The following is a 12502-nucleotide window of genomic DNA, read 5'->3' on the forward strand; positions in this document are numbered from 1 at the left end:
CCTTGGTGTTTCTCCCAACTCTGCAGTTCCGTGATTTTATTCAAAGGCTGTATATTGCTGACGAGAGGATGCTGGGAGCAAACCTGGTGCAGCATCATGATAGTCACTGTTGGGAGACAGGACACTGGGCTGAAGAGGTTTTGTTCTGGGCCAGTGAGCTGGTTCTTAAGTTTTAAAAACACTTTCATAGATACTTAAATAAAATAGGAAAGCAATCGTTTTGTCCTCTGAGTTATTGTGGCAAGAGAAAGGTATGATGTGGCAACTAATTCATATTAGGGGGTAAAAAGAACATGCCTCATAGTGTGGCGCAAGTATTTTAATCCAAATTTGCCGTTTGCAAGAACTGCTCCAATAAGAGTTGCATATTGCCAGAAACTGTATGTGGGTTAATGCAAAATTGGCGGTCTAATTCTGTCACTGGGCAGCAGAGGGAGCTATTGAGCAGTGCCGTTTAGGACAAAGGAATTGTGGTTCAAGTGGGTCAGGAGGCGTCTTTGAAGATGCAAGCGCTTATGCATATAATTTGTAGCTTGGGGGGGCACGATGGGAAGGAGAAGTTGCTAAATCCTCTTGCTTCATAACCAGAGAAGAGAAGGGGAACTTCGCTAGCTGATCTCCCTCTCAGTTCCTTCCTGGTCTTCTTATTCTTCGGCTGTTGAATTGTCTGGGACTTGGAAAATCCACCTTCTTTGAAATTATGCTGTAGGTTTGGTTGTTGTCAAGAGACATGGTGAACACCATCCTAGTGCAGAAGGAAACCTGCAAAATGAATTGTCTGTGATAGGTGAGCTAGTCTCCCAGATAAAATGGGCAGGATGAGCAAACCATAGTTTGCACCCAGTTTTCCAATTCTTCACCGAGGAGGAGACTCATTGCTCTTGGATCTTTGAAACGGATTTCTCTCTCTCTCTCTCTCTCTCTCTGGTTAGTGCAGGTACTACTGCTGTCTTAAAGGCTGTGTAAACTAAAATGAAGACTCCTTGCCCATCCCTGGGAAGGATACCTTGGAAAATATGGAAATCTGCCTTACAGTATGCTGGGTGCGTGACTGCCTGTTTTCTCAGAACCTCCCTTTGTTCAAAGCTCATTGTCTCTCTCACTGGGACCTTGTGAAGTGATGCAATTTACATGGAGGTGTGGCTAATGAAGTAGTCACTAACACTTACATGTTATGTATTTGTTGTTTTGCTGCTGCCCTTATTGGCTCTTGGCATACGGAACCTGCCAAGAATACAGCCTTTAGAAAAAGGTGGGGTGGTTAGAAATGCCAGAAACAAATAAATAACGAGGGACAAACAAGGCCACGAACACTCAAGACTGGAGTCGTGAGTACATCCCTTTCTAGGCAGACAGTGCAGTCTACACCGACCCCCACCGTAGGGAAAAAAACGGTATCACTTCAATGCTTTTATTTATATAATACATACTCGCACAAACTCACAAATACTGTACAACCCACCCCTTCCCTGCCCCACTGTACACCCCCACCCCCCGCCTGTGTGATTTAATGCAGACTCCCTCTGTACAACAAACCCCACCCCACCCCAAACCCCTTCTTGCACACTGCCCCTGGCCTAGGTGTCTCCTGGTGTGCTGCCACTTCTTGCCACACGATGGCGACATATCTGAGCCCCGAGTATGTCCTCCTGGCGGAAGCGCTGCTTCCTTCACAGCTTCCGTGCACCTGAAGGTGGTTTGGATGGCAGCCCATTGGTTAGGAAGGCAGAGGCAAGCCTTGTGGAAATTGTCATTTCTGGCGCTCCACCCCTCACATATGTAGCTGTCCAAAGGTGGCAGCGTTCGTTCCGTTCTGTTTCTGTTTCTTTCTTTCAATCCCAGCCGTTATCCTTGATCATGTGGTTGAGTTCAATGATGTACTTGCCCTCCTTGTACTTCTGGCTTGTCTCGAAGGCTTGCTCCTGCAGAACGAGAGAATGAAAGCGTGAGCTTCCTTTAAGGTAGCGTGTGAGTCTTTCGGGGAGAAGAGAGTGGGGGGTGCCAAGGGAGACTCACATATTTCCATCCAAGCGTGGTCTTGCAGTTCTCGCAGTAGATGTCCGCCACGGCATGAAGGCCTGTCAGCAGCACCCGCTCCTCTGCTGGGCCACATCCAACATTTACCCTGCAAGGGGGGGAAAGAGAGAGGGTGTTGGAGCCCCTGGTGCTTTCTTAGTCTGAGTTTCACCTTGTCTTTAGATCAGTGACGGGCCTCAATCTAGGCAGGTATTGGCCAGGGCCCACAGTTCTGCTTGCCACGAACCGCCCCCTCTGATGGTATAAACCCAGCCGCCTTCCTGACCTTAAGAGTTGAGGAAGTGAGTGTATTATCCCCACCTTGTGCCCTGTGCTTCTGATGCACTTCCAGTGATCAAGCCCACGCTATGTATGGCGAAATGAGAGAACAGTCATAAACCTGTCTCTGGGCTGCAGCTTTTCAAGCTATAAGTGGGAACTCACACAAGGAAATGCTCCCCAGGCAAGGAAAAGGGCACTCTTCCGCTGAAAAGCATCACACCTGAGGGCACAAGCTTGTAGACCTAACATTTTAATGTAATAATAATAATCATCATCATCATTTATTATTTATACCCTGCCCATCTGGCTGGCTTTCCCCAGCCACTTTTAAGACCAGCCACTTTTAAGACCACATAAAGGTTTAGGGTTGGTTGTTGCTGGCTGCTTCAACCTTGTATGTAGCTGTCTTTTATAGTTTTATGCCTTATGTTTGCTGCTCCCCTCCTGCGATACTCACACAGAGTTGAATAAATATGCCCGACCTTGGCTTCCTTGAAAAGACTGTAATGACAAGAGACACAAAAAACAGGTTGAAAAAAGAGAACATATCCAGAGGGATAGACACGGTGTTAGTTACGGCAAACAAATGACAGCAAACACAAAAGGCGGCCCGTGGCACCTTAAAGATAAACAGACTTCTTGTGGTGTTAGCAGCCCTAACTAGCAGACTTCTGTTCCAGCTGCATACCTCTCCCCCCCCCCCCACTGATGGTCCTTAGCCTCAGCCCTGGTTTCTCAGCTCCCTTCTGCATTTCCTTATTTGTTCTCTGGCTTGTTTTCAGGCACACCCCACCTCTCCACACTGGATTCTGTGTAATGATTAATCAGCCAGTAGCTCAAACTTGTTGACCTTGCAGTATCTCAAGCACAGGAGGGTGGAGATGGCAGCTGAATGTTAGGCTCAGGAAAGACAATACCCTCCCCACTCCCTGTAAGCTGCCCATCTAAATTCTCCCCGTTCTCTGCCTTCATTCTCCACTTCTGACCAGCGGCCCTCTCCTTCTGAGCACTGGGAAAGTCTAAAATAGTCCCTGCTTGTGAACTGCAGCTCCCTAGGATATGATCTCGCAATTGGCAAGTGTTCTAATCCCCCCCCTTCCTTACGGAGCATTTATAAATTGCTCACCAAGGAAAAGCTTCTAGGCCCATAGCCTGGCCCACTTGGGAGGTGAGCCGTGGTGATTTCCCCAGAATAACCTGGCCCAATTCCAGGGCTCTAGGCAGCGGAAGGGATGGAGCATATAGTGCTGTGGGTTTCGACTGAGATTTCTCATGCTGGAGCTGCGGCAGCAGGTAGAATATTCACTCCAAGGGATCAGAGTTCAAATCCTGTGCCTGCCACAGTTTGCACGTGGCCTTGGGAAATCCACACTGCCCTGGGCAACTGCAAAATGTGAATGCTTCCTTGTGCTAATGTGTTTTTACCCGGTTTCTTGATTTTGTTGTCAAGTGACCCCCCCCCCTCACAGTTGCTGTGAGGACAAGCAAAGATAAAAGATCGTAAAGGCACACTAAAAATGCTAGATACATGGTTGCCGTCTGATTATTGAGATGGGGCTAATATCAGCAAATCAGAGTAGGACTCCCTTTAGTTTCCTGACCCTTTCCCCCCCCAACTTTTATGTTATCTCTTCTTCCTTCCTCCTCCTTTTGGCTAAGATCAAGTGTAGTAAACCAATTGACGGAGGAAAAACAACCCCTCTGGTGCTGAGAGCTACCCCCCTCCCGCTATAGCAGTGTGCCAGGGACTGTCCCACCCCCCACCCCTTTTCACCTTGGAGATGAGATCGTCGTGGTTGGCCAGGTGTGCCCGGCAATGCACGCAGCTGTAGCGTCGGTGGCAGTTGTCCAGATAGGCTTGGAAAGTTTTGGGTTTGGACAGCCTCACCATTGTGGTGGGGTCACGCAAGTGGGAGAAGCTTCAGGGGAGTTGTGAAGAACCAGAAGTCCCTAGAGGGGAAGCTGTGTTGGCGGTGGCAAGAGGAAGCCCCCCCGAAAGCCCTAAAAGAGAGGGAGCAATGAGAAAAGGGTTACCAAGGTATGGACAGGCTCGTGAGTGGAGGGGAGAAACAGCAGGGAAGTCAGGGTGCCTGGGACCTGCTTCTTCTTAGCCCTGGGAGCCAGCCAAGTTCTGCCTAACCGGTCTGGTGTCTAAACAAAAACAGTACCACGTGCTTTCCCTCCCTAGGCAGCTTCCTGGAGGCTCAGCCTGTAATTAACCCCAGGATGTAGGTCAACTCTGATCATCTCGTGATGAAGCAGCAGTACCAGGAATAGAACCCAGGTGTCCTAGCTCTTCCAAGCAGTGCCTCTCCAAAGAGCCTTCAGTTTGTGGCCTTTCTAAAATCTCTGGAACCATGGGTGCAACTGCCAGGACCCAGGAATTCCTGGCTTTCCATTCTCTTCATTCCTACCAGCCTTCACCAAGAGATCTGGGAGTTTCTGGCACATTGTCAAAGAATTTAAACAAATCAACCACCTCTCTACATGTTCTGCTTTCCCTTTGGTCGTGTGTACCTAAGTCCCTGTTTTAGAGATGTCGGGTGGCGCTGTGGGTTAAACCACAGAGCCTAGGGCTTGCCGATCAGAAGGTCGGCGGTTCGAATCCCCACGACGACGGAGTGAGCTCCCGTTTCTTGGTCCCTGCTCCTGCCAATCTAGCAGTTCAAAAGCACATCAAAGTGCAAGTAGATAAATAAGTACCGCTCCAGCGGGAAGGTAAACGGCGTTTCCGTGCGCTGCTCTGGTTCGCCAGAAGCGGCTTAGTCATGCTGGCCACATGACCCGGAAACTGTACGCCAGCTCCCTCGGCCAATAAAGCGAGATGAGCGCCGCAACCCCCGAGTCAGTCACGCCTGGACCTAATGGGCAGGGGTCCCTTCACCTTTACCACCTACCGTGGTCGGTTGCTTTATGTCTCCCCAAGCAGACTGGACTTGAAATGATTAATTTTATGAAAATCTTGGGAGGTGGGTACGAAATAAGGGTAGATGCACAAGAAAGCGAAAATGTACAAAAGGAATCCTTGTTGGGGGTGGGGTGGGGACCTGATCAAAGGATGCTAGAAAATGTGCAGATGTGAAAAGATGGTGGGAGTGAGAGGTGGGTATGATGCCTGTGGTGGATGAGTGCTTAAGGAACCTACAGGAATTGCTGTTAAGGAATGCAGACAGTGAGGAGGCAAGGCAGACGGGGCGGGGGAGAAGAGCTGCAAAAAAAATGCAAACCGAAAGGATGGAAGCCACAGATAAGCATGCTTAAGTGCAGTATGGAGGGAATGGTGTAGAAGAGGCAGATGGGTGCAGAACCAGAGGGCAGAGAAAACAGAAAATTCCAGCTGGAATGTGGAAGGAGGAGATCTAGAAACAAAGCAGCCTGTGGATAAATGGGGTGGAAGGACCAGAGGGGGAGGCAAGCAGAAATAACGCGCCTTAAATGAATGGTGCATTGGAGGAATGGAGTGGGAAGGAAGGCAAAGGAAGAGCCCTTTGCAAGGGAGGGAGGGATGCTTGCTTTGCAAAGGGAAGTGGGGGGGGGGAGTGAGTCTGGAACATGGTATGGGGGAGGGAAAGAGAGGCGGTTCCTTGAAAGGAAACAAACCAGGCAAGGGAATGCTGAGCTGGGGAAAATGGAGGCTGTAGCTCCACATCTTTGCAAACAAATAATACTGGGAGTTGAATTGAGAAGGTTGGGGGTTTTTTTTGAAGGGAAGCAACATTTAGGGTCACTCTATGGTGCAAAAGACCCAGCGCCCTCCAGATTTCCCGTCCCCTCTTTGCTCTTATGGCAAATTACTGTATTGCTCTGGTCTCCACCTCCTGTATAAGTAGACATTCGGTGTTTTTCCTTGTTTAGGGGTGGGGTAAAAGAAGAGAAAAAAGTGCTACAATAGTGGCTCAGAGGAACAAGGTGTGTGCGCAGAGATCAAACAACTGGAAGAGGAAATGGTAAAGAGAGGAGAGGTGGTAGAGGCAAAACTGAAAGGAATGAAAAAAGGGAGGTAAAAGAAAGGGGTTTTATTTTACATCTGGGATACAACCTCTGTGGCCCCCTCCCCAATTCTCTGTGAAAATTTTCCCCAAACTGTAGAGAAAATTCGAAACAAAAAGGTTTATCTCATTACTGGAGAGCATATGGTTGGTAAAGGGGCAGTCTGTGATTTAGTTCCTCTTCTGTGCAAAATACAGCATTGCCCCATGGGCAGTGAAAAATACTAGCTAACAGGTAGGCATTTTATTTAGCAGATAAATGTGTGGTTGACCATCTGCTAGATACAAATGATAATAAAGTAATCTAGGTTCCACTTTGATGATCAAAGGATATGAACAAGGGTTCAATTTCCATAATAATGCACTTTACACATTGACCTCATCAGACAATGGGGACTTTCTTTCACATGGCAGAAAACAATGGACCACTACATGCAAACGCAGTACAATGCGAAGGAGGAGTTTCTTAAGGTGCTTTAATATGGCAACCTTGTAAATAGGTATATTCAATCCCAGGGCCTGGCCTGTCTTGACCTTGGTCTCTTCCATTTTAGGGCAAAGATGGCAGTTTCCACATTAAATTTGGGCTTGACCTTAAACCTTGCATTCATATTTTCTATAGTAATGAAAAGTAAGACATGAATGTGGGTAGGATACAATATTTAAGCTATCTGTTTCTTATGAAAATATGTTATACAGTGTGTGGTTCAAGAAGTAGGGAGGGAGGGGTTAACAGAATACTGGGGAGGAGCCTCTCGGGAAAGTGGGAGGGGCCATGACTGAGAGGGTAAACCAAGTTAGATATTACAGTGCAGTTCTGTGCCTGTTTACTTGGAGGAAGCCCATTAAGTTCAGTGGGGCTTACTTCTGGGTAAGTGTGCATAGGGTTGCTGCCTAGGCCTTCCCACCCCCCAAAAAATCTATTACAAAATATTACCAATGTACAAAATGTACATTTAATAATATCCTTATTCATTAAATACAAAACATGTAATGTGTATGCAAAAGGAGGGAAGGTGGAAAGAGTGGGGTGTCTGATAGCAGTTTATAAACATAAGGCTTGAATACTCATTAAGGGAAATTTCTAGTTGGATTCTCTGACAAATGAAAATAATGTGATTTTCATTCAGTAGGTTAGAAGTAGGCAACTGTTGCTAAGTTTGCCAGTTTTAGGTAAACTTCCCTATTAGACCCAATCTGCCAAAATGTTTTTCCATTACTTGTAATGATGGAAACATGAATACAGTATGATAAAATATGAATACAATATGATAAAATAAAAATGTGATGGGCAAAAGACTCTCTCTCTCTCTCTCTCTCTCTCTGTGTGTGTGTGTGTGTGTGCCATACCTTTATGTCCCTCAATATGAAAGATGTCAAATTTGATCTCAAGGCTAAGTAGTGATGAGGAGGGATCTATTCAAATTGAAAACGTGTCAGATATCAAAATTTCAAGCTGGAAAAAAGGAAATTTCCTTTATTTGGCTCTAGCTCATCATCCTGGCTCCTGGGAAATACAGAGAATTACATGTTCTCATAGACAGTTAGGATTCCATTTGGCACCATGCCTCTAATCAATATTGCGCTGGCAGTGTATTCTAGGGGCCAACAACAACACAGGATAAAAGGGTGCCATTTTATCCTGAATGAGAAGATATTGAAAATTAAGAGCATTTGTCTATACAGTATAGCGTTTCCTTCCCAGTAGAGGCTTTTTTTTTTTTTAGTATGTAACAGCTCTTTTGAAATCCAGTACAAGCAGGGGGCATACTTTTACATTAGGAAAAATGCCCCCTTTTGTTTCTAACATATTCTAGATCATTTATGTAGTGGGTCAAAGTGTAGGCAGGCATTGCTAAAACAATGCGGGGAAACATATTACAGGTGCCTGCTGTAAGGAGGAGCAAAATAATTAATTACCCGCTGGAATGTCTTCCATCCCTTGTTATTCACCAAACCCATTTGCATCGGTCGGATTATTGCACCGCGATTAGGTGTTTACAATCTCCCACTGCAGTCACTCACCCTAAAGCCCGATTTCCCATTAGAGGTAAACACTCCCCGGCGCCCGCAAAACCGGGATTCTTGGCATTTTAAGGACTAGCAAATTTATTGTGGCATATTGCTTCCAGAGCCCACTTCGTCAGCCACCCTCCACCAATCTCACCTGGCAGAAGACAAATGCCGAAGAAGCCCGTCTTTGATGGAGCCCCTTGGCTTCCCCGAGGCCCGTCTAGGTCAGGGCGAGGGTGCTGGCGCGGATTTTGGGTGGGGGGAGACACCCCACAGAGAGACCTGTGGCCCCCCAGAAAAAGCTCCAGCTGGAAGTCTAGACTTCCTCTTGTTTACAAACCAAAGCCGAGAAACAAAGGTGTCTCCTCCCCTTTTTTCCCTCTCCCTCCTCCTCTCTGCGGGCTTTCCCCCTATGCTCCTTCCTCTTTCTGCTCAGCCAATGAGGGGAGAGTATGCAAATGAACTGCAGAACTTTTAGAAGGGGCGGGGAAGGGAGTAGAGAAAGCACATAACCTGGCACGTATGCTGGGGGCGGGGCGGGGCTTGCGCTGCGTGGGGCTTTGGTAACAGTGAGTGCCCCTGAGCCTGTGCAGAGTGCTTTCCCCTCGTTGCGGGGAGCAGGAGCTTAGAAGGTTTCAGATCAGGAAGTGACTGTCAGGCAGCTGTGTGTTTTTGTTTTTCGGGAAGTTGCCTCTTGGCACAGATAAACCATCACAGCATATGGATATGGTATTTAATACTAGTAATAGACTTTTCGGGACGCGGGTGGTGCTGTGGGTAAAACCTCAGTGCCTAGGACTTGCTGATCGTAAGGTCGGCAGTTTGAATCCCCGCAGCAGGGTGAGCTCCCGTCTTTTGGTCCCAGCTCCTGCCCACCTAGCAGTTCGAAAGCACCCCTAAGTGCAAGTAGATAAATAGGGACCGCTTTATAGCGGGAAGGTAAACGGCGTTTCCGTGTGCTGCGCTGGTGCTGGCTTAGAATCATAGAATCATAGAATCATAGAATCATAGAGTTGGAAGAGACCACAAGGGCTATCGAGTCCAACCCCCTGCCAAGCAGGAAACACCATCAGAGCACTCCTGACATATGGTTGTCAAGCCTCTGCTTAAAGACCTCCAAAGTAGGAGACTCCACCACACTCCTTGGCAGCAAATTCCACTGTCGAACAGCTCTTACTGTCAGGAAGTTCTTCCTAATGTTTAGGTGGAATCTTCTTTCTTGTAGTTTGGATCCATTGCTCCGTGTCCGCTTCTCTGGAGCAGCAGAAAACAACCTTTCTCCCTCCTCTATGTGACATCCTTTTATATATTTGAACATGGCTATCATATCACCCCTTAACCTCCTCTTCTCCAGGCTAAACATGCCCAGCTCCCTTAGCCGTTCCTCATAAGGCATTGTTTCCAGGCCTTTGACCATTTTGGTTGCCCTCCTCTGGACACGTTCCAGTTTGTCAGTGTCCTTCTTGAATTGTGGTGCCCAGAACTGGACACAGTACTCCAGGTGTGGTCTGACCAGAGCAGAATACAGTGGCACTATTACCTCCCTTGATCTAGATGCTATACTCCTATTGATGCAGCCCAGAATTGCATTGGCTTTTTTAGCTGCCGCGTCACACTGTTGGCTCATGTCAAGTTTGTGGTCAACCAAGACTCCTAGATCCTTTTCACATGTACTGCTCTCAAGCCAGGTGTCACCCATCTTGTATTTGTGCCTCTCATTTTTTTTTGCCCAAGTGCAATACTTTACATTTCTCCCTGTTAAAATTCATCTTGTTTCTTTTTGCCCAGTTCTCTAATCTGTCAAGGTCGTTTTGAAGTGTGATCCTGTCCTCTGGGGTGTTAGCCACCCCTCCCAGTTTGGTGTCATCTGCAAATTTGATCAGGATGCCCTTGAGTCCATCATCCAAGTCGTTGATAAAGATGTTGAATAAGACCGGGCCCAAGACAGAACCCTGTGGCACCCCACTAGTCACTCTTCTCCAGGATGAAGAGGAACCATTGATGAGCACCCTTTGGGTTCGGTCAGTCAGCCAGTTACAAATCCACTGAGTGGTAGCATAGTCAAGACCACATTTTACCAGCTTCTTTACAAGAATATCATGAGGCACCTTGTCAAATGCCTTGCTGAAATCAAGGTAGGCTACATCCACTGCGTTCCCTTCATCTACCAGGCTTGTAATTCTGTCAAAAAACGAGATCAGGTTAGTCTGACATGACTTATTTTTCAGAAATCCATGCTGACTATTGGTGATCACAGCATTCCTTTCTAGGTGCTCACAGACTGTTTGCTTAATGATCTGCTCCAGAATCTTCCCTGCTATTGATGTCAGACTGACTGGGCGGTAATTATTTGGGTCCTCTCTTTTCCCCTTTTTGAAAATAGGGACACATTTGCCCTCCTCCAGTCTGCCGGGACTTCGCCTGTTCTCCAGGAATTCTCAAAGATGACTGCCAGTGGTTCTGAGATCACATCTGCCAGTTCTTTTAATACTCTTGGATGCAGTTCATCTGGCCCTGGAGACTTGAATACATCTAAACTAGCCAAATATTCTTGTACTATCTCCTTAGTTATTCTGGGCTGTGTTTCCTTTGCTGAAACATTTGCTCCAAATTCTTCAGGTCGGGCATTGTTTTCTTTATTGGAGAAGACTGAGGTAAAGAAGGCATTGAGGAGTTCAGCCCTTTCTGTGTCCCCTGTTTGCATTTCACCATCTTCTCCTCTGAGTGACCCCACTGTTTCTTTGTTCTTCCTTTTGCTACGAACATACCCATAAAAGCCTTTTTTGTTGCTTTTAACCTCTCTAGCAAGCCTGAGTTCATTCTGTGCTTTAGCTTTTCTGACTTTGTGTCTACACGTGCTGGCTATTTGTTTGAATTCCTCTTTGGTGGTTTCCCCCCTTTTCCATTTTTTGTACACATCCTTTTTTAATCTTAATTCAGTTAAAAGTTCTTTAGATAGCCACCCTGGCTTCTTTAGGCACCTTCCATGTTTCCGTCTCATTGGTATTGCCTGACGTTGTGCTTTTACTATCTCCCTCTTAACAAACTCCCAGCCATCATGAACTCCCTTTCCTTTTAGTATTGCTGTCCATGGGATCTCACCCAGCACTTCCCTAAGTTTTATGAAGTCGGCTTTCTTAAAGTCAAGAAATTGAGCCCTAGTATGCTTGGCTGCTTCTTTCCGCTGTATAGTAAACTTCAGAAGAGCATGATCACTCGCGCCTAATGATCCTTCCACATCTACCCCACTAACCAGGTCATCAACATTGGTTAGGACCAGATCTAAAATGGCTGTTCCTCTTGTTGCTTCTCCCACTTTCTGGACAATGAAGTTGTCTGCAAGGCCAGTGAGGAATCTGTTTGACCTTATGCTCTTGGCTGAGTTTGACGTCCAACAAATATCCAGCTTGCCAGCTGCAGCTTCATCACGCTGGCCACGTGACCCGGAAGTGTCTTCGGACGGCGCCGGGTCCCAGCCTCTTGAGCGAGATGAGCGCGCAACCCTAGAGTCGGACACGACTGGCCCGTACGGGCAGGGGTACCTTTACCTTTAATAGACTTTTCAGTGTGGATTTCTCAGGAGGAGGGGAATGGGAACTGGCCATTGTCCAGTCATAGACAGACAGCTTTGCTTCTGGAACATTCCAGGCTTAGTCCCTGGCATCTCCAGTTTAAAAAAAGGATCAGTCTGCAAGTGATGGGAAATATCTCTGCTTTCTGAGACCCCAAAGAGTCATTGCCAGTCAGAGAAGACAATACCAGGCTGAACGGGTATTACACAAAGGGAGTAACCCTGTACACAAGAAGGTGAAATTAAACTGGAATAAAGTACAATTGCCCATTTGGTATAAGGTGCAGCTTTATACACTCACAACAACCCTGAGCTAGTGGCTATGCTGACACACAGTATAACCCAGCAGAATTTGTGGCTGAGTGGAACTTGAATCTGTTGTACTTCTAAAGTCCTCAACGTGCTTTTGCAAATAGGCACAAATGACTTCTGCCAGAGAGAGGTAGCCATGTTAAGTCTGTTGCAGCAAAAACAGCTTGTGCCTTCTCCCCTTAATAAGTTAGTAAACTTTCCTATTGTCCTTCTTCCAGTGCATACTGAGTACTTTTTCCATTGCAGCAAGCATTTTAAATGAAGTTTAACACAATGGTTTGAACTGATCTTTAATTTTTGTATTGTATTGTATCTTTTT

At 46.7% G+C, this 12502-nt stretch overlaps 2 protein-coding genes across 2 annotated transcripts in view; one reads left to right on the plus strand and one right to left on the minus strand.

The window, feature by feature from the left end:
- Window positions 1-12502, plus strand: part of CORO1A (coronin 1A) — a 79043-nt gene that overhangs the window by 9779 nt on the left and 56762 nt on the right. The window lies entirely within an intron of this gene.
- YPEL3 (yippee like 3) lies at window positions 1831-8672 on the minus strand. Its single transcript, XM_082195987.1, has 5 exons — window positions 8455-8672; window positions 4073-4299; window positions 2756-2799; window positions 2017-2125; window positions 1831-1922 (listed from the first exon to the last, which is right to left on the minus strand). Exons 2-5 carry the CDS (start codon window positions 4187-4189, stop codon window positions 1833-1835), a joined length of 360 nt encoding a protein of 119 aa, XP_082052113.1. The 5' UTR covers window positions 4190-4299; window positions 8455-8672; the 3' UTR covers window positions 1831-1832.

The sequence above is a fragment of the Podarcis vaucheri genome, assembly GCF_965113315.1.
Source record: "Podarcis vaucheri genome assembly, chromosome: 13".
Classification (NCBI taxonomy): domain Eukaryota; kingdom Metazoa; phylum Chordata; class Lepidosauria; order Squamata; family Lacertidae; genus Podarcis; species Podarcis vaucheri.